At 35.4% G+C, this 27,314-nt stretch overlaps 1 protein-coding gene across 6 annotated transcripts in view; it reads right to left on the bottom strand.

The window, feature by feature from the left end:
* Positions 1 to 27,314, bottom strand: part of adgrl2a (adhesion G protein-coupled receptor L2a) — a 119,361-nt gene that overhangs the window by 6,486 nt on the left and 85,561 nt on the right. For 4 of the 6 annotated variants that reach the window (XM_067388537.1, XM_067388534.1, XM_067388533.1 and 1 more), the window contains exons 11-20: positions 26,580 to 26,702; positions 25,733 to 25,938; positions 24,830 to 25,003; positions 24,188 to 24,397; positions 21,670 to 21,890; positions 15,057 to 15,123; positions 7,805 to 7,896; positions 3,542 to 3,710; positions 3,297 to 3,425; positions 1,297 to 1,393 (exon numbers count right to left, since the gene is read on the bottom strand). In XM_067388537.1, coding sequence (XP_067244638.1) covers positions 1,297 to 1,393; positions 3,297 to 3,425; positions 3,542 to 3,710; positions 7,805 to 7,896; positions 15,057 to 15,123; positions 21,670 to 21,890; positions 24,188 to 24,397; positions 24,830 to 25,003; positions 25,733 to 25,938; positions 26,580 to 26,702 — 1,488 coding nt within the window. Of the gene's footprint in view, positions 1 to 314; positions 370 to 1,296; positions 1,394 to 3,296; positions 3,426 to 3,541; positions 3,711 to 7,804; positions 7,897 to 15,056; positions 15,124 to 21,669; positions 21,891 to 24,187; positions 24,398 to 24,829; positions 25,004 to 25,732; positions 25,939 to 26,579; positions 26,703 to 27,314 lie in introns of all 6 variants that reach the window. The other 2 variants (XR_010895348.1, XM_067388536.1) reach the window with 1 other exon arrangement.

Below are 27,314 nucleotides of genomic sequence, written 5' to 3'. Positions count from 1 at the left end.
TTCCTATTATAACTTATATATACTTATATTATATATATATATATATATATATATATATATATATATATATATATATATATATATATATATATATATATATATATATATATATATATTGTGATATGAATATTGCAAATAAAAACTGTCATTGTTGTTTTGTTTCTGAACAGAGACACTGAAGCACAGAAAGACAAATAGCAGTTTGTTTTGTTTTTTTTTCACCTTTGTGTTTTGTGCTTGAACGCGTGCATTAAAAGCATGCTGAGTGTTTTAGAGCAAGCCAAAGCAAACGGCTCTGAATAATACAGCCTTACCGCAGGTCAGCTAGAGTTGAACATCATCTTCTCATCACATGCATTTCAGCCCTGGCTAAATAATAAATGACAGTTTTTTTTCCTAAATCCTTGAAATAGCTGACCGAGGGCACATTTTCTACTGACTCACTACTGTAGCTGTGTAAAACAGGCCCAAAAGGGGCCTGTCTGACTTCCTGTGTCTTTAAATTAACATTAGTCCTTTCATTTTCTATTAAAGTCAACATGAAATCAAAGCTGACCCCATTTACATTCTCAATACATCAGTTCATGATGATTTTGTAAACGATTCATTGGTCCATGTTAAAAAAAAGAAGTAGAAAAAAAAAATGTTTGGCATCATAAGCTTTCATCAAAATGTAATAACTTGCTTTGCCTCTGAAACGACTTTCCTTTTTGGCTGATGACACCAATCCCTCTTATTTTTCACTCCCTCCCTTCCAACCACCTGTCATACAGAGACCACTTTTCACCATCTAATTAATTCGCTATCGGACAAATATGTCACATCACATTAGTAAAAGGGCTGCGAACACTGTTTCATGTTGACTTTCACTAAAATCACAAATGAGTGGTTTAAAATAGATACTGCTGCATGTGTTCTAGTAATCATACTCTTCTCAAATTTATCAGTTAAATAAAAATCTAGTTATTCATAAATATCAATCATATTTCCGATGCAAGCCTGGTTTAACTTAAAATAAAATGTTAGAATTGTAAAGAGTTCAATATTTAAAATAAAAATTCACTAACAGCATTTGATATTTCATTCAAATTCAAAAGGATGGGCTTATGAGTGCAGAGCTTCCAAAATTATTGGATGTTAAGAAATTTGATTAAATGGGATGTAAATTAAATACTAAAATATTATTAAATATGGTCAAAGAAATGTAATTAAACACGGATGACTGATTCATTTTGTCTCAGTCTATTAAGAGAAAAAGTTTCCATGAGATTAAATGAGTTTGGGTGTATGACTGACCTTGGTTGAGGGTTGATGTGCTGTTGATGTCTCCTGAGATGAAAGAGGACTCAGACTGTTTTCTTACTGTGTCATTCCACATTCTTCTGATTCGACTCTGTTAGATGAACAAACAGCCATGAAACACTGATCACTATCTTTGGGAGGGAAAAATTGCATGTTACATCTTTTTCTGATGTGTACAGTGACCCCAAAAAGTATTTGGATGCTTTTGGACACTTCAGTCGTACTTATCTGATCCAATGACATTCATACATTTATAACAAAATATCAAGGTAAGTGGCATCTACAAACAAATGATAGCTTTTCTCAGAGCCAACTTCATTTTTCTGAGCCATTTCAATCACTTTCAAGCAATTCATTTTTGTCACTAAATCACACATTCATGGTGTTATTGAACATATATCCAGCCTGCTAACTCACTGTCATTGGATAGTGAATTTATTTTATGTTTGATATCAAAGTTTTTTTTCCTTATAGGTAAAATGTCCCCCTCTTTCTGGTTTTATATTATTTAAAATGTAGACCTGTATATTTTTCCTAAAATTATATAGTGTAATTTATAAGCAACTGCATACTCTATACGCTGACTTAATGTTGACTTAAAGGATCAGTTCACTTTCAAATTAAAATTTCCTGATAATTTACTCACCCCCGTGTCATCCAAGATGTTCATGTATTTCTTTCTTCAGTCAAAAAAGAAATTAAGGTTTTTGATGAAAATATTCCAGGATTTTTCTCCATATAGTGCCCTTCAATGGAGCCCAAATGGTTGAAGGTCAAAATCACAGTTATATATATACTTATCAAGAGAAACCATTGCTTATTTTCAAAAATAAATAAATAAATAAATAAAAATTTTGTTTGAACTAAATTGTGAACTAAATTTGTCATATACAATTTGTCATATTTGAACTAAACTGTCATATACAATATGCTAGTGCAAGTATATAACAATTAGTTCAAACTTTAACCTGTGGAGGGCAGAAATACACTTAGCAGTGTCTACACTGCTGGAATTCAAATAGAGAAGAAGAAGAGAGCTAGTTCAAGATGAGCATTTATGGTGAATTTGTATAAAATAATAATAAAAAAAAAAAAAAAAAGAAAATGAGTGATGGTTTCTCTAGATAAGACCCTTATTCCTCGTCTAGGTTCATGTAGAGCTCTTTGAAGCTGCAATGTCATTTTGACCTTCAACCATTTGGGCTCCATTGAAGTCCACTATATGGAGAAAAATCCTGGAATGTTTTCATCAAAAACCTTAATTTCTTTTCGACTGAAGAAAGAAAGACATGAACATCTTGGATAACATGGGGGTGAGTAAATTATCAGGAAATTTTCATTTGAAAGTGAACTAATCCTTTAATGTTGTACATTCACAACACTTTTAAGAACATAAATAATTACCCTAGTAGTGGGACAAAATCGCCCATTTTTATGATTTTCAATTTCATGTTTTCCATTTATGTGATTTAATAATATACTGGACGATACATCATCATCATCATCATCATCATCATCATCAGCTCTGTCCATGTTATAATTTTAAATAAATGCACACCTTTCTTAAGTGGGACATCTTACCCTACTTAATTACTTTGATTTGTTTGAGATGCTTTTTTAGCTGAGAAGGATTGCTGTTTATCCCACTAAAATGGAGATATTTTCAACATAAATGTTGCATAAGATGCGGACACATCATAACACAGCTTAAGAAGTAAATATAGTATACCAGAACACTATCTAAACATTAGGCTATTGCTATGATTCACTATAATACAATCCATCATACATTGATATAAAATCTCTAAAATCTGTCTGCAAAACAAGAAAAGAAAAAAAAACATACATAAAAGATCCATGCTGCAGTACTAGAGCAGATGGAAGCACTCAGAGAGTTTCATTTCATCACAATATGAAACGTGTCTCATAACTGAACGTCGCAGTAAAAGCCGTTGAAATGAAAACAATGGAAATTGGGTCAGTAGTGTTTGTACCTGAGTACCAGAGGAATAGCGAGCGCTTGTCCGCGTTGTTGAGGTCTTTGTGGAGCTGTGCGAGCTCTCTGTCGTGATCCCGCTACAGCAGTACGTGTGTCGGAGGCATTTGCTGTACTCTCTCCGAACCTGCAGTTCAAAGGAACGTTTCCTTTTTTTTCAAGTGAACTTTTAACGTGCACTTCTCGTTAAAATCAACTGCTGCCGCAGCTCTGGTAAAACAATATATTTCAGGAAGCACTTACTTTCTTCTGAAGCAGGCAGTGGAAGGTGAAGATAAACATGCCCTGGAAAGTGTTGAAGATAGTGAAGAGGTACGCTAACACGACGGATGACTCGCTGATGAAGAACAAACCAAATGACCAGGTCAGGCCCAAGAGACACAGCAGAGCAAAGCCGCCCATGACCCACGACCTTAGAGAGCAAATAAAAGAGAAACGATGAGGCATGAGAGAGGGACATTTTCATTCAGCAAAGAACAAAAATCATTACAGCATTTCATCTACAATATTAGTAAAAGAATACAAATCAAACACAGGTCCTGGAAATCATTTGGACTGACATCTTAGGCACAAGTAGATGGGAAATGTAGTGGAACATATCACTGAGAGGTTAATCAATCCCATATGAAAAGGGGATTATCATAAAGAAGGTTTAATCAGTATTGAGGCAGTGGAGTGTGGAGATATTCTTTGCATGCCACACTACTGGGTAAAGACGCATGATACTGGGCTGCATTCAGACGGAGGGAAAAGAGAAAGAGCAGTAATCATCTCTGATTGGTCCATTTTAGTGGAGGAGGCGCTGACAACAGGTCTCGGCTGGCTAAGGAACCAAAGAGATAGAGCTTGCTTTCATCAGAGGAGAGATGAGAGATGAAACGAGAAATGAACATATAAGGGTTTGAAGGCATGAGGAATAGGAGGGCTTTGGGGTATAATGATTTTTTTGAGGGTGCATCGGTATGAGTGCATTGGGATCCATAAATGAGGAGCGTAATGGATAGAGCTAGATATGCTTTGGTTATAAAACTCTGTCCAATATGGATAAGCCCATAGTTATTGTCATGTTATGGCCGATAACTGATTAATGACAAATATTAAAATACTATTGTGTCATAAAAATATAAGTAAAGAAAAAAAGAAAAAAAAAGAATTTATAAAATAATACCATTCAATAGGTGTTATTTTTTTTTAAGTTGTAAATGCAAAAGTGAATTGACGCAATGCTATTATAATGCATAGGTATAAAAAGTTGCATATATTTTGCCATAAGCAAAATATTTCACTTAACAGTGTTATTAAATTATTAGTGTCATTAAAGACAAACTTTAAGTGATTGCTAGATGACAGTAAAAGTAATCTAAATGTAAAATTTGTGAGGAAATCAGCTGTTAAATATGCAGTACTGGTCAATATATACAATGGATGGATGAATGGATGGATGGATGGATGGATGGATGGATGGATGGATGGATGGATGGATGGAGTATGAGAGGTATAAATGATTGACGGGGTTTTAAGCGTTCGAAAATGAGAGGTATGGTTTTTGAGGGTTGAATAATAATAGGAGGTTTACCAGAGGAAGTGCATGAGTCAGTGTGAGGAGGTCTAAGTGTTTCAGGGTAGGTTGAGAGGATAACATGAAAGGTGAGGGATAGCAGGGTAAAATGTGTTATGGGTATGACGATTTTTGAGGCTATGAGGGTATGAAGTTAAGATGTACAGCAATTTAAGACGGTCCAGGCGGAATAAAAATTAAGAAACCAGTTAAGCCACAGACTGACAGACAGACGGACAGCGCGCATGAGAAGCACAGAGAGAGAGACAGCGCTTCTGGAAGAGCCCAGCAAACAGACAATAAAATGACAAGGGGAGCAACCATGAAGCTGTGGCACAGATGTCTAGCTAACGCTCTTACTTGATAAATGGTTTATTATCTTCATAGCTAGAGAGCATGGCCAGCAAAGGAGAGAGACAACATTAGATCAGGCAAATCAGTTGGATTAGCATAAAAGTCCAAATGTAAGAATTCTGAAGTTAAAATGCAAATGAGGCTGGACAACAACAACAGCAACAACAACAAAAAAAGTGTTAGATTTTGTCCTCAGCTGGGTAAAAGACAAAATTACCAGAATAAATGTACCTGTCCAGGTTATGAATTCTTTAAGACAACATGAAACTGCATTATAATGTATTTAATTTCCATATGAGTAGATATGATTAGATAGATAGATAGATAGATAGATAGATAGATAGATAGATAGATAGATAGATAGATAGATAGATAGATAGATAGATAGATAGATAGATAGATAGATAGATAGATAGATAGATAGATAGATAGATAGATAGATAGATAGATAGATATTTTGTGATTTCACGTTGTCTTTAACACACTTGATGATTACATGGCAAGACTTTTCATAAAACTTTACTGCCACTGTAAATTTCCTTTCTTTTCACAGAAAGTGCATTTAATTTATCCATGCTGCATTGCCCTATCTCAGATTGTAAAGAGACTAAAGATAGTTCTCTCAGGTCAAATGTGCCAGTACTTTGCCTTTTTACACTATTTAATGCGGCAGTAATGTTTTATGAGTGACATAAGTTACGGTGTACGGTGAATCTTACCCAGGCAAATCAGAATTATAATAGCCATCACAGACGCGATAATTACTGGTTTGGGTAAGAGAACAGAGAGAGGACAGAGAAAGAGAAAAAAGGGAGAGAGAAAAACAAGGGGAAATGGGAAACAGAGAAATGAAACGAAATGCTGCAGATTAGCTTGCTGAACATGCAACATGCTGCAATGAGCCCAGAGTTTAGCGGATTGTTTCATCTTGCCCTGTGGTGATGGGTGGAGAGAAATTTAGACAACATACGGCCGACACAATGCCTGCGAGCAATATTTTTGTCAAGCATCTTATACGTGTTTATATCATTGCTAAATCGAATAAAATATGCATATTTCCCCAATGGCTGTGTGTTAAGTTTGAAAGATCACATTAAATGCAATCAGTGTCATATATCAATCCAAAACATATAAAGGCTCTTTTTATGAACAGGGTTAAAGTGTTACAAAAACTTTTGTTACCAAAATTTGGGACATGGCAAAAGTTTTAAAATCTTGAGTTTAAACACTTAAATAAAACACTTTACAATAAGGTTACATTTCTTAACATTAGTCAACATGAACTAACAATGAACAATATTTTTACAGCAGTTATTCTTCTTAGATTAACTAATACTAATACATTTTTAAATTAAAAGTTGTATTTGTTAACATTAGTAAATGCACTGTGAACTAACATGAGCAAAAATATTTTTATTAACATTGACAATAAATAATAAATGCTTTTGAAATATATTGTTAGTTTGTTAGTTGATGAATTGATAATGATAACAAATGAGACCATATTGTAAAGTGTTACCAAATAATTTACATTTTATCTTATAATAACTTGGGTAACAGGATTGAATAGTTGAGCTTGATGGATGCAGTAAACATTACAATTTACACTACTTTGTGTTTTAATAAAAAAAAATAAATAAAAAAAAAATAGAAAAGAAAAGTCTTCCCTCCATGCAGTAAAATATTTTACTTCTTGCCTGACATTGTTTTAAAGAATGTTACATTTTTGTAACATAAGGGAAATTGTGTGGAAACAGGGTTGAGTGTAAAATATGACACAGCTAAATATTATTATTATTATTATTATTATTATTATTATTTTATTATTTTTTTTTTTTACAAAACCTAGTAGCAAATGTTTTAACCATAAAAGACATTTTCAAGCTAGCTACTATTTTAACATCTAAATATTTTACAGGCCAATTCATGGAATGTGCCATAAACATTGGAAACACACTGGGAAAAGACAAAAAAAAAACAACTAAACAACATCTTAAAGAAAAAAAAAAAAATCACAATTGCAAAACAATAAAAATATGTCATACATTATTAAATAGAATCAGTAAGACATGCATTGCCATGCCAGCAAAAGAGTTGTGTGGTCAACCAACACACTTTTTCTGTACTTTTCCGCCACAGAAAGAGATCTCCCTCTTCGCAACAGGAAACACATGGAAGTGCTTTCACTGTCTTTACACACACACACACGCACACATCTGAATTCACTCTGCAAGCAGACTCTGAATACAGGGAGTTGTTCCAAAAAGAGTTTTGTGGTCACTGTAAAGGAAGAACAGCACTGAGCCTGTCTCAATCATTACGTGCCTCTCTGGCCATCGCTCACATTAATAGAAGCTGTGCACCTGAAGAGAATAACATCTGTCTGGAGTCCATCTGAATCCCTTTAGCCGATGCACTTAAATTCATCCAAGCAAAAACGACAGTTTTGTAGACGTTACATATAATGTGAGCAAGGAACAATGTCTGTTCCCATTCTAAATTTTAGATTAGCAATGGTGCTACTTCTTAGTGTGTGGCGGCACACTTTGACTCCACATGAGCTGAAATATCATGGGGAAAACAATGCAACTTACTTGATGTGCTCCAGCCGGCTGGAATCAGGTTTCAGCGATGTAGAGTGTTTCATCATTTTGTACATCGTGATGAGCAGGAAGATGAGATTGAGCTGTGCGAAAGCAAAAGACATTTGTTAATAAACAAAAAATAAACTTAAAAGATTAGATAAGTGAAGTTTTATTGGGAGCATTAATTGAAAACAGCCATCAAAGCATCCCTTCAGCCAGTGCCTAATACAATAACCATCTGGCATATTGCGAGACAAAGCCAAGATGACTGGCGCCAAATACAGTGTCACTATATATCAATACAAGAATACAAAAAAGCAATAAAACCGTTTAACTGCAGAATGAAAACACAAATAGTTCAGAGAACCTCAGAGACCACACATGGAGAAACGGATATTTGAGGGGGGAGGGGATATCCAGGGTTATTTCATATACAAACATCTAGAGAATGCATTTGTGGCAAAACATCAGAGGGAAAACATCCCTCAGTCTGTGAAAATGAAGAGAAAATGCATATTTACAGTGTTACATTCACAGTGGAAGCTTAGCGGGGAATCATTCAGCACTGCAAATAAACATGTAAAATACACAACTATCACACTATTGCGAAAGTATAACTGTTACATTACACATGGCATCATGGGACTTGTTAGTTATTTCGACTGGTTGCTTTGGGAATCGACTATATTTCTATTCTGGACAAATTTGTTTGATTTCGAATTTATTTTCGGTGGTTATCGACCGCATACATGCCATAGATATTGTCCATATTTATTAGCCTGTTAAATTAAATATATTATATTCAAATATTATTTCATATCCCAGACATGAAATATATTATTTAAATAGCAAATAACCTATAACAAACAATAGGTTTAATCTTTGCTCAGTGTACAAGGAAAGACATCTTAAGATAAATGATTAGAAAAGTGTTCAGAATGTTAGATGTAAAATGATTTCATATTTGAACAGTTAAAACAATTCACTTTTTAAAGCTATGCATTTTGCATGCACATATACAGTAACAAACTGAACGTTTCCCCCCCATGCTAAACACAATAGTTGCATAAATGTTTATTGCCTATTGCCTGCTAGTCTTGCATTGTAAGTGTACTTGCTGTAAACACAATCCTGTTCTTTCTTAAATTAGTTATTAATTAAATGATATTTAAATAGTAAATAACCCAGAATAAATAAGTTTAATCTTTGCTCAGTGTAGAAAGGAAAAAAAAAAAAAAAAGATCTTAAGATAAACTGAAAAATGTCCAAAGTGTTCAGAATGTTAGATATCAAATTCTGTAAATTGTAATGTTGACATGCATTCTCTGTAAAGCTGCTCTGAAACAATATGTATCGTGAAAAGCGCTATACAAATAAACGTGAAGTGAATTTAATTGAAAATTCCAATGTATTTAGGTGAGTAAATAATTTCCCATACATATATTTCATTTGAACAAGTAAAAATTACACATTTGAAAGCTATGCATTTATCCATTTATTTACACAAATAATGCAACAACCTGTTTTTCTATGATAGTTGCATAAATGTTTATTAGCAATTGCCTGCTAGCACTGTAAGTGTACTTACTCTAAACACATTCCTTTTCATTCTTACCAATTTAATTTCTTTTAATCATGCTACAGAAGCTGTATTAAGATATTTAGGCAATGCAATTTATTTAATCAGTAAATAAATAAGAATATTACTTTAAGTGAGTTTGATTTTTGCTCAGTGAAGAAAAAAAAAAAGACAGGTTTAGGATTAAAATGGTCTGACTTTAAATTCTTTCCAATCGTATAGGCAAGTAACCAATCTCCTGCATATCTGCCTCATTTGCGAATGTTAAAACATTCAGGGACACTGACGACACACACTCATACACACACCATGAGAGGGGCCTTGTAACAACCTAAAGTAATACATTGGTCATACTATATCACGCACTGTGTAAAATGACTTCCCAACAGCTACAACTATGCGGGACAACTATGTGGTGACGGAACATTTTCTGGTATAATCCATTTTCTAGAACACAGACAGGCGAGGACGTAGCAGTCTATCATTTGCAGCTGCTCTCATAAGTGGCGGTGTCACCAGCTCAAACAAGCTCTTCAGTTCGGCTCCTTGTTCGGGAGCACAAGCTCATCATTCTGCCATCAAAACAGCGATGGCGATCAATAACGTGCTGCTCATGCAATCAAGCACCACAGCTTCTCAGAGACAGCGCAGCAAGCAAGAGAGAGAGAGAGAGAGAGAGAGAGAGAGAGAGAGAGAGAGAGAGGAGGGGGTGGCGGGGTTATGCCTGGTTTTTGTGGCCCCTGCGCCCGAATTTATGAGCATAGAGCTATAAAAGGCCTCTCACGCCGCCAGAGCGCTGACAGTGATCTGATGAGACGAGAGGAAGTAAGGACGCTCAGCAGAGGGAGAGGTAACCTGGCAAAGCAGCCACTACACTCCTAAAGCTCCTTGTTCCTGCCCGTCCCATGGGCTTCCTCTGTTTCGGAAAGAGCTTTTCCTGAACAACCCCCCCATTCCTGAATCATCACCGCTAGCCAAGCAGAAGACCCTCAACTCCACTCTGGGACACTGGAGAAAGATGTACGCGTGTGTTCGAACGTGTGTGTGCGTCTTGAACTCCGATTGAACCAGATTAAATATTTAAGGTGCAGATGGAACTGTCTGCATGATGCAAAAGTGTCACAGTCCAAGCGTGTTTTAACGTCACTCACACGCACTAATGGTTCCCAACCACTCATTAGCTCAATGTCCTGGTTTTCATGGATCTCATATGCCTGGTGCCCCAGAGCAGAGAAACCACTTTCCTACCAAAATGGTGGTGGCTGTCCTGTCTCAGCCAGTGCTCGTCTGGTGTAAATGCAAACTTTACTCAGTACAGCTGCCCGCATTCTCCACCAGGTTTTCAAAGAGTCGTATGATGATGTGACAAACTTTGTTACTTTATAACTTGTCTACAAACAATCACTATTCCATCACAAGCTGTTTTTGTCTTTATTCCATCTCAAGCTGTTTATGATGGAACGGTCATTATAAAAATCAATCAAATTTGTTGTAATTAATTCACAAAAACTATATTTGCAAATTTAATCATTTTAGGCAGACAGATAAAAAAGTATAAAGGAACAGTATTAAAATTAACTAGAATAAATTAAATAAATTGTAATGTGTTTACATACCAGTTTATACAGTTTAGTGATGGTCTAGCAAGGTGGAACAGCATGGTTTTTCGAGTGAATCTATTTGACCAAGATAATCAACGTACATGTAGGCTCATTGGAAATATGTGCCTCTACCTACATACCTATACTTACAATAAACAGTGGTTTCCAGCTGAAATAAACACTAGAGGCAGCAGGAAAAACAATAACTTTTATTCCTTTTCGCTCAAATGATTATGGGGCAGATTATCGATTAATAAAAACATATTGTTGCGCTGTTCCTTGCGCAATGCTGTTCCTCGTGTACATACACTCTGAAAAAATGGTGGGTTAAAAGCAAAGCAAGTTTGGTTGAAAATGACCGTATTGCTTCATTAAATGAACATTTATTAATAAGTTTAATGAATAATAATTAAACAATAAACATTTATTAAATTGCTTATTAATAGATGTTCACCTCTTGATTATTATTGTTGCCTCTAGTAATGTGTTTCTGATTTTTAATTACTGGGTTCATTTTAAGCCATCTATATAGTAATATTTAAATAATAGTTGGGTTAAATAAAACTGCCCAGTAAGTTGGGCAAACATTTAAACATTGGGTTAAAACTAAAACAACCCAATCGCTGGGTTTGTCCATTTTCAACCCAACTTGGGTTGCTTTTAACCCAGCGATTTTTAGAGTGTACTATGTAATTATTATACTTATTACAATAACTGGGAAATAACTAGGTACTAACCCTGAACTTACCCCTAAACCTAACCTTAACCAACTTTCTTAGGTAAGTACACTGTAAGTGCATATACTGTAAAGTAAAGTGCAACCATTTTTCTAGCTTAGTAATTTGCTCAGTAGCTCACCTGGTATAGCATTAAACTTGCAATGAGGAGCACACAAATCTTGTGCAACACGAGTCAAGATAAAAAAGCTTAAATGTTTGTAGGAATTAGCTAAAAAGGCATGGTTATTCATCAAATGGGTTTTTATCTTATGTTTTCTTTTGTTAACACAATCAGCTAGGTAAAGGGTAGAATTAGGTTAGGGTAGCGTTTAGTGTACATTATTTTTAAATGCAATTTTTAACACCACTCACTGGACATTTTATTTTTCAATATTTTTGCAATGTTTTTTTTTTTTTTTTTACTAGAGGTACATTAATCTGTTTTGAATAAAACTGAACACACTTATGGCACCACTCATTCATTCTGTGGATTTCACTCATTTGGCAATGAAAGTGTCGCAAATATAGCAAGAGACAATGTAATATTATTACGAAATGCCGTCACAGGCACATATTTCTAATGTTTCTGTTGTTGATGAATATTCTTGCTGGTTAAGACAGACAGCACACACCAGCAGGTTTTAATAGCAAATGTCATGCCAACATTTCTGCCTCAGATTCGCCTTTTCTGTGGTAGAAAATTGTGCAACACTCCCATATTAGACATCAGCTCATGCACCCTATTGGTGGAAAAAGGGACTAGATTAGCTATGAAATTCAGGGAGCTCTACATCGCTGCAGCATCAGGCATGAGGACGCTGAAAATAGATGTAGTATAATGAGAACCACAATGGGCTTCAACTAATTGAACAGGATCACACCATTCTTTCCCTCTGCACAGCGAAATGGGTGAAACTCTGAATAATGAGACTCGCTCTGGCTCTCTCATTGACAAGGACAAAGACAATCTGCAGAGAATCAGAGGCCAGAGGTCAGGGGAAACCTTGGTCCCTCGTTCCCCTGAGAGGCTCTGGTCTTTGTGCTTTATCTAGCATTGTCAAGCAGCCTGAGGACTACGAGTCCTGCTTGCTGTCCGTGCAGAGCACGCAACAATAAATCAGCTTCATAAAGGGTCACAAGCTTCCTGCCGCTGATGGCTGGAATATGTATTCTGATTATCAGCAACACCGCAAACACATACATCACGCTTCATCCAGCGCTGCAGTGGCTAAATGAGCAGATCTCAGGGCTTGTAGGATTTCCTCTAAGAGTAGCTGGAAAAATCTGCATTGTTTGCAGTATTCTAGAGCCTTTCAGCCTCATTAAAGTCAGATTGACATGTCCAGCTGAGTGACATGTTGTATTCAATTTAAAACTATTTAACAGTCAATTGATAAGTATTTTCCTTTATAAATACCCTAGAACAAAGTACTAAAATGTATTTGAAATAAATTTAATTTGTTTTAAGTATACTACAAATACATTTACATATTTATGTGCTAAATAAAAACAAAATACCCTGCAATGTATGTTTGGTATTCTAGACTTGTATACTTAAAGTCTGCTAAATTGGAACAACTAATTTTGTAATTAATTTACTTTAATTTACGGAAGTAGTGCTGACGTCCAACTAAATATATACTAAACTACATTTGATAGTGCTAAAGTGGAACTATTTCAAGTAAAGTTTAGGTACACTTTAAATATATTGCATTTAAAGACCGATATTATGCAGAGATCATACAATCCATATTAATTGTGATATTAAAACACTTCATAATATAAAGAAATGTGCATTGTTCAATAAAGAAATTCTCCAAATAAATTTCATATCAGTAAGTCTTAAGTGATGTGTCAATAAATATGTTAATGGGTTTGAGGCATACTTAGTATGAAATAAATGTATTTTAAATTGATTTTTTTTTTTTTTTTTACTAGGGTATTAAGCGTTTGTGACCTCCTATTAATTGAGAGAACACATCAAATATTTGTACTTACATTTGTCACTCCAGATAATTATTTTTAATTAACTAGTCAAGGTAAAAGGGTAATGTAAATGTTAAGAAATGGTGGATAATAAATGCTCTCAGTCCAATTTGTGTAATTCAATTACAGTATCTACAGTATCTAAATCAAAATTGATTTAGTCTTTTATAGGTCTGCTTTTAAATCTACACTATGGTTAGGATGCCATGAAACAAACTCAATTTAAATGCCAAGGAGAAAAACAAACAAACAAGCAAACAAAAACACTCTTTGTAATATTCAAATTATTCCTAGATTGTTTTATGCTGTTTGATTATTAAAAGCAGATGTAGATGTTTACAATTGTTTCAGGCCACTTCTCTAATTATTACCTTTTAAATTTGATTATGGCACAAACCTGGGTTTGAACCATCTGTGTGTCTTTAAATCTGCTTTAAACTAAAACCTAAAGGCTTTCCAATAAACAGAGCTTCCATCACTGTTCACCCTGGCAGAAATAGATCACCTGGTCTGTTTATATAACCATAAAGGATATAATAAAGTCAACCCTCCACAAACATCTCAACTTTCCTTCCATTTTCAGGAAGACGATTTGTTTTTTCATCCAGAGATTAGAGGGCAAACAAACAGCCAGACAGATGTGAATGCCACCTGCTAGTCTTTCCATCACGCAGAATCTTTCTGTCTTTGACTCTCTCAGGCCTACTTCCACCCCAATCTTGTATGAGGCTCTAATCTCTTAGTTTCGAAATAACAGCATGTTTAAACTGCAGCTGTGCCTTATGACCGGCATCTCAATGCAAACAAATTTTGTAGTGTCAGTGGGGATCATCAGCTACCTCTTTAAAAGTTTGAGTCTTTTTTTTTTTTTTTTTTTGTATTATATGACATTGCCAATTTTTTTTTGTATTTGTTTTTTTTTTATACACATCCCAAGGGGCTGTCTGGACCCTGTAGCTCGAAAGTGTCCTGCTGAGTATCATTTGTGGCTAATGTTGTGCTTTAACGCCACGTTGAAAAAGCTGCATCGTATCAAAACGATTCAGTCGAGAAAAAAAAGAAAAAAAAAACCTTAAGAGCAGCATTTCCGAACCTCTGTGCAGGCCACATTGACTGGGTCTGCTGAGACTGAACCGATCTAAGCAGAAATCAATGGGCTGCAATCTGTTGAATAAGACTGAAGAAACAAAGGCAGCTCAATGTTTTTGCAAGGGAGGATTCTGTCAATTACTCTTTAAACTAGGAGACACAGTCTTGCACTGTATTTTCTTTCTTGTTCTTTCACCTGCCACATTCATTCAGCATTCTTTCACACATACATGTACATGCCACATACAATCTTAAGCCATAAAAAGGTCAGTAGATACTGAACACACCATAATAATGAAGGTGACGGGTCCAATGAAACTCCAGATGAAGTGATTGTCCATCCTGAGCCAACATCTGCAAAGAAGACATGTTCATAGTCAAAGAAATGCAACAAATGCAAGCAGTTTACAGAAAACATGTCCAAGTAATCCTGTTTTATATGACAAAAGATTTTTAACATGTTCTTTAACAAAAGAAGCTTGCCTACCCTATTAAAAAACAAACAAACATGAAAACACATTTATTTCATACTAAGTATACTTTAAATCAATTAAAATATTTATTGACATATCACTTAAGACAATTGCACAATGCACATTTCTTAATATTATGCCTAAAAAGTGTTTTAATAGCACTATTAATAAGGATTGTATGATCCTTGTATATCAGTCTTTAAATGCAAGATATTTAAAGTGTACCTAAAGGATACTTGTAATAGTTCCACTTTAGTGCAATCAAATACTTAAGTATATCTTTAGTTGGACGTCAGCACTACTTCTGCACAATTAAAGCGCATTAAGTACAAAATTAGTTGTTCCAATTTAGCAGACTTTAAGTATACCAGTTTAGTATACCAAAAGTACAGTTGCAGGGTATTTTTATTTAGTACATAAATATGTAAATGTATTTGTAGTATACTTAGCACAAAATACTTGTATTTCAAATACATTTTAGAATATATTTTTTTTTCACTAGGTACGCAAAAAATCATAGGATGTTTCTCAATTCCAAGAACGAAAAGAACGACTTGCGTTCTCATGGAGACAGGACTTGCCAGACGAGGACACATAATGCATCTTTGTGAAAATTGAGATGTGCTGCGATCTTGTTGCCAATGCACAATAATTACAACAAAACAAATGTCATCATAACCTATTAAAACATTTCTTTCATATTGATAGACATTATTTTCATATCATTTTATATTATATTTTATTGCGTGCATTTGTGAAAATGACTATGTATATTTAATGTTACCTATGCTTTGTCATTGTTAAAGGTGCCGTAGAATGTGTTTTCAAAATATGTAATATAAGTCTAAGGTGTCCTCTGAATGTGTCTGTGAAGTTTCAGCTCAAAATACCCCATAGATTTTTTTTTTTTTTTTTTTTTTTTTTAACTGCCTATTTTGGGACACCATTAAATATGCGCCGATTCAGGCTGTGGCCTCTTTAAATTATCATGCTCCCTGCCCCCGGAGCTCGCGCTTGCCTTAAACAGCATAAACAAAGTTCAATAATATAACCCTCAAAATGGATCTTTACAAAGTGTTCGTCATGCAGCATGTCTAATCGCGTAAGTATGGTATTTATTTGGATGTTTACATTTGATTCTGAATGAGTTTGATAGTATGCTACGTGGCTAAAGCTAACATTACACACTGTTGGAGAGATTTATAAAGAATTAAGTTGTGTTTATGAATTATACAGACTGCAAGTGTTTAAAAAATGAAAATAGCGTCTTGTCTCTGTGAATATAGTAAGAAACGATGGTAACAAACCACATTTAACAGTACATTAGCAACATGCTAACGAAACATTTAGAAAGAAATTTACAAATGTCACTAAAAATATCATGATATCATGGATCATGTCAGTTATTATTGCTCCATCTGCCATTTTTCGCTACTGTCCTTGCTTGCTTACCTAGTCTGATGATTCAGCTGTGCACATCCAGACGTTCTGCCCTTGTCTAATGCCTTGAACATGAGCAGGCATATGCAAATATTGGGGGCGTACATATTAATGATCCCGACTGTTACGTAACAGTCGGTGTTATGTTGAGATTCGCCTGTTCTTCAGAGGTTTTTAAAACAAATGAGAATTTGTTAAGAAGGAGGAAACAATGGTGTTTGAGACTCACTGTATGCCATTTCCATGTACTGAACTAATTGTTATTTAACTATGCCAAGGTAAATTCAATTTTTAATTCTAGGGCACCTTTAAGATTTTTTTTTTTTTTTTTTTTTTTAAATATGCCAATAAAAATTCTGCAGGCTTTCTTCAGGTCTTTATCACTTTATTAAAATAAAGCAAAACAAATGGACAAATGTTTACATTCACGAGCTGTCAGTTTTTTGTTTTTTTCTTTTGAGCTCACGGCAGGAATCTACGGAAGCCCTGAACCGCATGGTGAAAAAAAAAAAAAAAAAAACTTGGTAGGGAGGAAAAAAAAAATCGAAAAGTTATCTCGTTATTTCAACATAATAAGTCGTTATAACGAAAAGTTATCTCGTTATTTCAACATAATAAGTCGTTGTAACGACATAATATCTCGTTATTTCAACATAATAAGTCGTTATAACGACATAATATCTCGTTATTTCAACATAATAAGTCGTTGTAACGACATAATATCTCGTTATTTCAACATAATAAGTCGTTATAACGACATAATATCTCGTTATTTCAACATAATAAGTCGTTGTAACGACATCATATCTCGTTATTTCAAGATATTAAGTCGTTATAACGACATAATATCTCGTTATTTCAACATAATAAGTCGTTATAACGACATAATAACTCTTCATTATCTATCAAGTATGATAAAGGACGTAGACATGTTAACGTCCCCTGTGGCGCAACGCTAAAGTATTGGACCGCCAGTCTAGCTTTTACTGCGATCGCCGCGGTTTCGAATCCGCCTTTTGCCGAGTTCGCTCTTCTCTAGTTTCACATCACATATCAAAAAAGGCATTTATTTTCAATAGAAATTAAAACAATGTTATAAAAGTGCAAATAACCTGCCTAACGAGTGTTTAATAACATTAAAAGTATTTATTGGGCAGGGTTAGCAGCATGTTCGATATTACCCACTAGAGGGCAGAATAAGACAGGGAATCAATTAAAGAATGCAATAGTTATGTTGAACTACTTGTTACAATTTGGTGCTCCAAAATCCCTGAGGTTTATCATGGGAATTTGCGTTCATCCCAGGCTAACCTTTATTGAGGTTAAATTTATTAGACCATAAATTTATTAGACATCCTATTTATACTAAATGACAATAGCAGCATTTTCACAATATGCTATTTATACTAGGTGAAAATAGCGATATATTCTATTGACACCATGTAAAAGTAGCCTATCAGTTCTTTGCAAGAAGTGTAAATAGTATTTAGATGCTGTAGGCTAGTATTGGCAGATACTGTACCTCAGTATTTTTGTACAGGATGCAATAATATCATATAGAGTGATTATATTTATTAAAAATATTAAATGGATGCTGCATTATTGGGAGAATAAAACCCCTCCACTTTCCACCAACCCTACTCAATGAACACTTTTAATATTATTAAACACTTGTTCACATTTTATTTCCACTTTTTGAACATTATTTTCATTTTATTGAAAATGTATATGATGAGAAAATAGGAGTGAGCTCTATTATTGGGTGAGCTCGGCAAAATGCTGATTCGACCCCACAGCGATCGCTGTAAAAGCCAAAATCTGAAACCCTTCATGCTATTGTTACGCCACTGAATACATCGAAATACAACTGTCCCTTTTTAAACTTCAGTGGCCCAACCAGACACTGGAGCTATACTGTAAAGAGTGTTTGTCAACAAGGGACGCTATTTGCACTTACTGTAAATAGACACTCCGTGTCCTATTATTTCAATATATTAGCACCTATTTTGATTTTTATATCTTTAGAAAATATTACAAAGCAGTTTGTTTGCAAGCCCAGAATAAAAATAAAAAAAAAATAAAAAAAACCCTCTTAAAAACGTTTTTGGCCCCTGGACTAGTGCATCTCTATGTTTTATTATAGTTCAAATCAGATTGGACACCGGGCTGTAAGTTTGACACCCCTGACATTTGCACTGTAAATTGTTTTATTTACTATGGTCTAATAAATTTAACCTCAATAAAGGTTAGCCTGGGATGAACGCAAATTCCCATGATAAACCTCTGGGATTTTGGAGCACCAAATTGTAACAGTAGTTCAACATAACTATTGCGTTCTTTAATTGATTCCCTGTCTTATTCTGCCCTCTAGTGGGTAATATCGAACATGCTGCTAACCCTGCCCAATAAATACTTTTAATGTTATTAAACACTCGTTAGGCAGGTTATTTGCACTTTTATAACATTGTTTTAATTTTTATTGAAAATAAATGCCTTTTTTGATATGTGATGTGAAACTAGAGAAGAGCGAACTCGGCAAAAGGCGGATTCGAAACCGCGGCGATCGCAGTAAAAGCTAGACTGGCGGGTCAATACTTTAGCGTTGCGCCACTGGGGACGTTATCACGTGTGCGTACTTTAACATACTTGATAGATAATGAAGAGTTATTATGTTGAAATGACAGGATATTATGTCGTTATAACGACTTATTATGTTGAAATAACGAGATATTATGTCGTTATAACGACTTAATATCTTGAAATAATGAGATATTATGTCGTTATAACGACTTATTATGTTGAAATAACGACTTATTATGTTGAAATAACGAGATATTATGTCGTTATAACGACTTATTATGTTGAAATAACGAGATATTATGTCGTTATAACGACTTATTATGTTGAAATAACGAGATAACTTTTCGTTTTTTTTTCCTCCCTACCAAGTTTTTTTTTTTTTTTTTTTTTTCACCATGCGGTTCAGGGCTTCCGTAGGAATCTCTTATATGATAATGAGAAATTTAAGGCTTAGAGGCTTCCATATGTTGTCCACCCGCAACGTCTTCTGAGATTTCTAACGGTTTGATTCGATGCATCCTCCATATCAAGAGCACATTTTTTCCCACTTTTTTCCCCATGTTTTATCATTCACCAGGTGAAAATTTTTAGCTACAACTTAAATAATAATTACTTTTTTTATTTATTTGTTTCAGCTGTTTTATCATTCATTAGGTGATCAACTATTAAGCAACATTTTCTTTTGAGAGAATTGACTATAGAGAAAAAATATTATAGAATAAGACAGTTTAAACTATTATGCTCGCGTAGTTGATAGTAGTAGTAGTAGTAGTAGGTGATTTCACTATATCTAGGAGATGGTGCTTTCCACTATGAGGAAAAACAAACAAACAAACATTGTGTGGACTTCAATACTGATGCCATAGATATAATAGTTTACAGCTGCTCATGAAGGCTCGGAAACACTATAAGCAGTTGACCAATCACAACAGACTGGGCTAGAAAGACATGTTTTAAAGAGACATGAAATAAAACAGAACATGTCAGGCATAGGGTGAAAAGGGGTACAACAACAATATACAGTATGAGATAAATAATGTGGATTTGAATTTTAAATCATGTACATGTAGTCTAGAACACCATATATGTATTTATAGATTGCAACTTGTAAATGAGCATATGTAAATGGGCACTTTAAGCTAATGTTTTCTACAGTGTCCCTTGTGGCAATGCAGAACATGCTACCACTTTTTAAGTCATGATGTAAGAAATACTGTTTCTGGTTCCAGAGCCTCTGCTTGTTTCAATTGAGAATACTATATAAACAGATGTTTATATGCATTATTTATTCACATCACACATTTAAGCTATACTATTAAAAACTGTACACTATTGGGCTAACAGCATCCCAGACACCAATATTTTAACAGTAAAAAAAAATAATGAATCACTGTCTGGCCATCTGAGATTTCCAAAAGGGAGATGAAGGTTAGGATCATGATATTTTGATAGTATTACAGCACACCGTGACTGTTTATTTGTTTATTTGCACACCGTTTGTTGTTTGCTTTTGGCATCCGATGGGACCTGAAATCTGTGACGCATGAAGTCAGACTTCACAAGCAGATACTTGCATCATGGTGTGAAATGCATTCTGACACATCTTGGAATGTAATAGCGCATGAAATCAAGTAGTTTTTGCATTAATGTACTTGCATAGAAAATATTTCAGGCCTTAGGGTTAGGACTTCAAAACCTGCACCTTAAGTATGAGCAATCGTATTAGAGATGCTTGCCTTTGCAAATAGCAATAAACATACACACTGAGGACGGTATCTGTTACTGAGACATGCTTGTGTGGGTTACGTTACAATGTTTTATATGGGTTGATTCCGCATTAGTTTATTAAACGCTGCTCAAAGACAGTAATTTCCTGTAACGGATCCAGTTTCTCCAGAGTGCGACTTCCAGCAGGAAACACTGATCATATAAATTGTCAATGTTACAGTGCTCTAAGAAACTGAAGATACATTTGAGACAAATGCAATGCTACAAGCATCACTTTAATACCAATATAAACAAATTTAAAGCAAACCACTGCGCTCAGTATTAACAGACAGTGACGTGGCAGGCAGGGCCGGCACACTTCCACCTGTTTATGTGTTATAAGGAGCAACCCAAGAGCCCATGCAGGGCTGAAGCACTGCCATTAATCTGCGTAAAAGCCTCTTTCTCATGCGGCCCTCATCTCCGTTAGAGAGCATTTACAAACAACAGGTCACCAGAGACTCTTTGAACAAAAGACACTAACGCATGCAGCCCTGCCTGGAAACCGCATTTTGTACTGTAAGCCATCCTCTGAAGACTTTCTGTGTGTGTGTGTGTGTGTGTGGTACCTTTGGAACCCTTAGACTGCGGTACACTCCCACAGACAGCATTGCATTTAAAAAAAAAAATGTTCACTTACGCTTTCTTGGTCCCGTAGCTCCTATAGTCTACAGCAGCGGACACGCCTACAACCACAGCGGGGAGGAGGTATCCTGCCATGTAGAAATACCTCCTGCGTGAATATTCGCTCTCAAAGACTTCCACCAGCATCAGATAGAGCTGAACCCCCTCCAAACACATCCAGGCGAAAGACGCCAGAAAGAAGTAATGCAGGATTCCTGCAATTATGGAGCAGGCCATCTGTGGGACAAACACAAGGGAAGGGTCAAAGACAAATAAACTAGAAAATGTAGTTTAAAATCATAGCAAGTTAAAAAAAAAAAAAAAAAAAAAAAAAAAAAAAAGAAAAGAAAAAAATGCATTTTATAGTATATATATATATATATATATATATATATATATATATATATATATATATATATATATATATATATATACACACCTTTTTCAACAAATGTTTTGATGTAATGGCTCTGTTTCTAAGATTTTCAGAGTTGAATGAAATGTATTTATTTATTACTAACCAAGGACAGTTAAACGACAATTTGAAATTGACATTTTAAAGTTTAAGTGTGAAAAGCCTTTCTTGAATTACCTTTTAACATACATTCTTTGGAAACAAACGAAAAAAAAAAAAAAAAAAAAAAAAAAAGGTAAAAAAACATACATGGAGCAACTACCAGGAGGTTTTTTTTTTTTTTTTTTTTTTCCAGTATAAATAATACCCTGCATAGAGAAAGTCATCATACCCTCTGGAAATCTTTACCTTTTGTCACATTACACCCTGGACAATAAAATAAATTAAGTCTAACTTTTTTGAGCTGTATATACACATTATAACCCTCATCATCAAAGTGAAAATAACATTTTAAAACATTCTGAAGTGTTATTAAAAATTAATTAGTGAAATGTCTGGTTTGGTAAAGTGATCAGCCCCTCAGAATATACCAATATAAACTTACTCAGGTGCAACCAATCAACTTCCAGATCAAACACCAGGCTAAAAACCCCACCTGACATCAACTGTAGTGGGTTTGATTACTTCAGAACAAAACCAGCTGTTTCTTGAAGATCCCACTGTTAGTAGTGCAAGATACTGAAAAGAATTCACCATGGTTGGAAAAGTGCTTTCTAAAGGTCTCCGGGATAAAGTTGTGGAAACGGACAAGTTAGGCTTTTGCTATCCCTCTGAGTGCTGTTCTGAGCATCATTAAGAAGTGGAAAGTGTATGGCACCACCAACACATTGCCTAGATCAGACCGTCCATCCAAACTGGATGGCCAAGCCAGGAGGACATTGATCAGAGAATCTACCAAGAGGCCAAAGGCAAATTTGAAGGACTTTATGGCTCGGACTGGTCGGTCTGTGCATGGGAAAACTATCTCACAAGCTTTATACAAAGCTGGCCTTGTCAGGGTGGCAAGAAAGAAGCCTTTCCTGAAAAAGTGGCACACTCAGTCTTGTTTGTGCAACAGAAAAACACACCTGGAAGACTCTGATGCCATCTGGCCAAAGGTGCTATGGTCTGATGAGACCAAAGTTGAACTTCCTGGACTAAACTCCAAGCGCTATGTTGCTGAAAGGCAAACATAGTACAAAGCACACAATACCTACTGTGGTAGCATTATGTTGTGGGGGTGTTTCTCTTCAGTGGAGACTGGGCGATTGGTCAGGATTGAAGGGAAAATGGATGCTGCCAAGTACATCCAAATTCATGAGGAAAATGTGTGTCCCTAAGCTAGACAGCTGAAGATGGGCAGGTCATTCACATTCAAAAATGACAATGATCCTAAACATACCACCAAAAGAACAACGCAATGGCTAAAGATAGGAAGGTGAATGTCCTTGAGTGGCCCTGGCTTAAATACGATAAAAAATGGACTTGAAGAGAGCAGTCCATTGCCGCTCACCACGGAATTTGACTGAACTTGAGCAATTCTGCAAGGAAAAATGGGCAAATATACCCCAATCTAGGTGTGCAAAGCTAGTACAGACATATTCAAAAAGATTAATGGCTGTAATTAAAGCAAAAGTTGGCTCTACAAATGATTAAATCAGGGGACTGATGACTTTTCCAACCCTGTTATTCTAGATTTGTTTTTGTTTTTTTGGAATGGGTTTTGATTTCAGGTTGTATGACAAATGCAAAGGCTTTTGAAACTATTTTAAAACTATTTTCAACATTTTTAGCAATGTAATAATACAAACCTTTTTTTTTTTTTTTTTTTTATCACTAAGGACAGTTAAACCACCTTGACAGACACCTTTCAGTTTTAAGCCCCTTTTAAGAAGATTTCAGTTTGTGCATGGAAAAAAAGGGGATTTTTTTTTTTTTTTTTTAACTAAATTCTGGACAAAAACTGTCAAGTTACTACTGAATCGTCCAGTAAGCCTGGAAAACTTTAATCATTTGTCAAAATGCAGCTAGAATTCTCTGGAACTCCTTTCAAAAAAATTGTCTTGGATGTTGTGGACATGTCTCTAGACATTTCCATGAGACTAGCTGAAAACATCACATCCATTCAAGGTAACGTTACCCTGGGCTCCGTCATGTCGATTCCGATGAGGAAGATGAGCTCCGCAATGAAAAGGTTGATGCATAGGTTCTTGTGGATTGTGTTCCTGTCACTCTGCAGCCCACGGAAGAAGCAGAAGGTGAAGATGCTCATGGCCAGACAGATGAGGGATACCACAATGCCCACACGACTGATGACGCTCAACAAGAGCTCCTGGACTTTATCTGCACCCTGAGAAACAAACAAACAGAGATGGCGGCAGAAAATTTAGATGCATATCACATTTGCCAACTGAGTAAATTATAGAGTATCTAATGAAAACAGAATTTTCCTTTCGCTTTTGAATTTGTTGTCTAGAAGATTTACAAAATATAATATACAATTCAAATAAATTTGATTATTTAGCGAGACGCCACACATTTGCCAAATGCATCAAATTCGATCAAATTCACATTTTTGTTCAAATAAACTTTTACTAATATTAAAAGTAAACTAAAAACTTTTAAATAGGACGCTTTGCAGCCGTCTGCAATCCAGCGAGTTATCAGCTTGTAGCGTTTGGCTTAGAGAAGCAGATGAGTGTTGGCGGTGTCTATTATAACAGCTGGGTCTCACAGTAACGCACGGACAAAAGCTTAAATATTTATGAAGATCACATCTTACCAGCAGCTCTCGATGAGCCATGAGCACCGCAAAGTTAGTGAGATGACTACAGGAGCAGGTGGTGTGACTTTTATTGGCGTGGATGAGTTTGCAGCCCTGAGTGGACCAGTATCCCATCATGGTTCTCTCGGAGTAGTTCCAGAAAGAGCAGTTGGAGTTATAGTAGTGCTGCATCTGTAATCGACAGGAGGAGGCAGAAACATTCCTCATGAGTTAGCAGATGATAATGAATTGATATTTAGTAGCTGTCCCTCTGATAATGGCACCAGCGCATGAACATATGAGAAATGGCATTGTAATTCACTCCGACTGTTGCCGTTCATTCTTTCGCAAATGATACGCTGGCCATATCAAACACTCTTTTGAATGCGCAGTGTGTGTTCTCACATAAACGACTAAAGAATCTAATAAGGTTAAATGACTGCGAAATCTAGCATGGGACCATTGATTATATGAGGTGCTAACAGGGGGCAGAATGGTTTGAAGGCATGTCTGTGGAAATCACACAATTACTTTGATAGAGAGCAAAAATCAAGCCGGGTCTCCTCTGGGAGTGTTCCTGACACTTTAAAAGAGAGCGAGATGATAATTGGTCCTCTGGTAATTTCATCCTGCATTGTATAGCTAATCTGGGAGTTAATTTTCCACTCCAAAAAAAGGAAATTGCATCATTTACATCCTAATGTCGACAAACGAATTAGTTTTCATTAAGAATTTGGTCTAGGCTGGTAATAATCATTGGTTCAGACTTTGTTAATTTCATGTTCGATGGCTTAAATAAACCCCTCTGTGACCTTGTAGGGTGTTTGAATTGAGACTGCTTTTATTTTCTTTTCTTTGCTGTCTTGCTTTGCTATCCCGCTGCTTTTACGATCCCTTTGTTTGTTTATTGCTTGCACTCACATCGATGTGCTCCAGGGTGAAAATCACAGGCTCCGATATAAATACACGACTGGATTCTTTGTTTATTGAGGCAGCAATGACGTCGGAATTCACAGCCACGGAGAGGTTGCGTCCGTTAGCCTCATGGCCGAGCTTCATTGTTGCATTCTCAGTGCTTAGAAACTGCCCCAGGTTCTTATAAAGGGCAAAAACCAACTTGGCAACACCTGCAAAGAGAAAACGACACACCTTACTTCTCATTACAGTCTATTATGTCAGTAAGTCTCACAAAAACTGTCAAGAACAAATCTGGGTTTTATTTCAGCCCAAAATTAAAGGAGGAAAATAGGAATTTTTGCCCAATTAAAATGAGGTCTATTAGGAGTAGGATTTTGCAATGTGAGGTTGTTTTCATGACATTTAAAATAACAGCTCTCAGTAGCCTACTGTAAATAAAAAATAATGATTTATCATTCAAGTTGTAAAATATGTTTGCAAATTTCAGTTTTAAAAGATCATAAATTTGGTTTGATTTTTCCTTGTGTGATATTCACCCAAGTACAGTAGATCAGAAAACATGATAGACCCATTAATGTATATACCCCACAAAAGTTTCTAACTTCAGTAGGAGGATTTTTTATTTATTTTTTTTTTCAAGGTGACCCTGCGACAAACCAAGTTATGTTTCTGGAAAACAACATATGTTGAGCAGTATGTTCACATCAATGTTCAGATCCTTCTCTGACCATGAGAGCAATTTTATCTCCATAGTGACGGGAGCAATTGGATCTTATATGTTCTTATTCTCACTGGACTTGATACTAATGCAGTACATTGACTGTATATGTGTGTGTGGGCTGGAACGTACCATTACGACTATTGAGCTTCACAGTATTGGAAGACAATTGGATAGAAATTCCACCCCTGCCGCTCTGGGGAAACCTGAAATCTTGAACCTGCCCATCTGTGCTCAGCACGTAAACATCCAGAACTGCAGAGAGAAATGTTTCAAAAAGTTAGTTCACCAAGTAGAAACAACAAAAAAAAAAAAAAAAAAAAGGGTGGAATTCACTGAGAATGAATTATGGTTTATTTGCATGCACTATCTGAGTTGTTTGATTCACTAAAGGAATTATGCAAATCAGTTAGCAGTGAAAACGCTCCCACAAAATCTGTGCTGAACGCAATTTGCATAACGTTATTCTGAATTTTAAGTGCAGACTACCGCGATATGGCTTACTTTACTAGCACATCCCTGAATATAATACTCTTCTACATCACCTGATGACTAAGTGCTCTCATGATCAATAAAAAATCACCTATAATAAGTGTTCTAAATAAGGCACAACATGTAATGAGCCTAGTTTACATAGAATTGAGGCATGCTGCGCTGAATACAATGACTTCAAAATATGGCGCAACTTATAACATATTTTTAGATTAGGCAAACTTCAAGTGTTGATTGGTAGGTCCTTGTCTTTTTATTGTCAGTGGTATATAAGAAATAAAAGTGTATAAGGGAAAGTGTATACATCTTGTATCTGGTATAAATTTCTTTATTCACAATTTTTAATCACATTTTTGCCTTCACTTCATTTTTAAA

Source organism: Chanodichthys erythropterus, chromosome 6 (assembly GCF_024489055.1).
Source record: "Chanodichthys erythropterus isolate Z2021 chromosome 6, ASM2448905v1, whole genome shotgun sequence".
Lineage (NCBI taxonomy): Eukaryota > Metazoa > Chordata > Actinopteri > Cypriniformes > Xenocyprididae > Chanodichthys > Chanodichthys erythropterus.
This window is presented reverse-complemented; position numbering and strand designations above follow the sequence as displayed.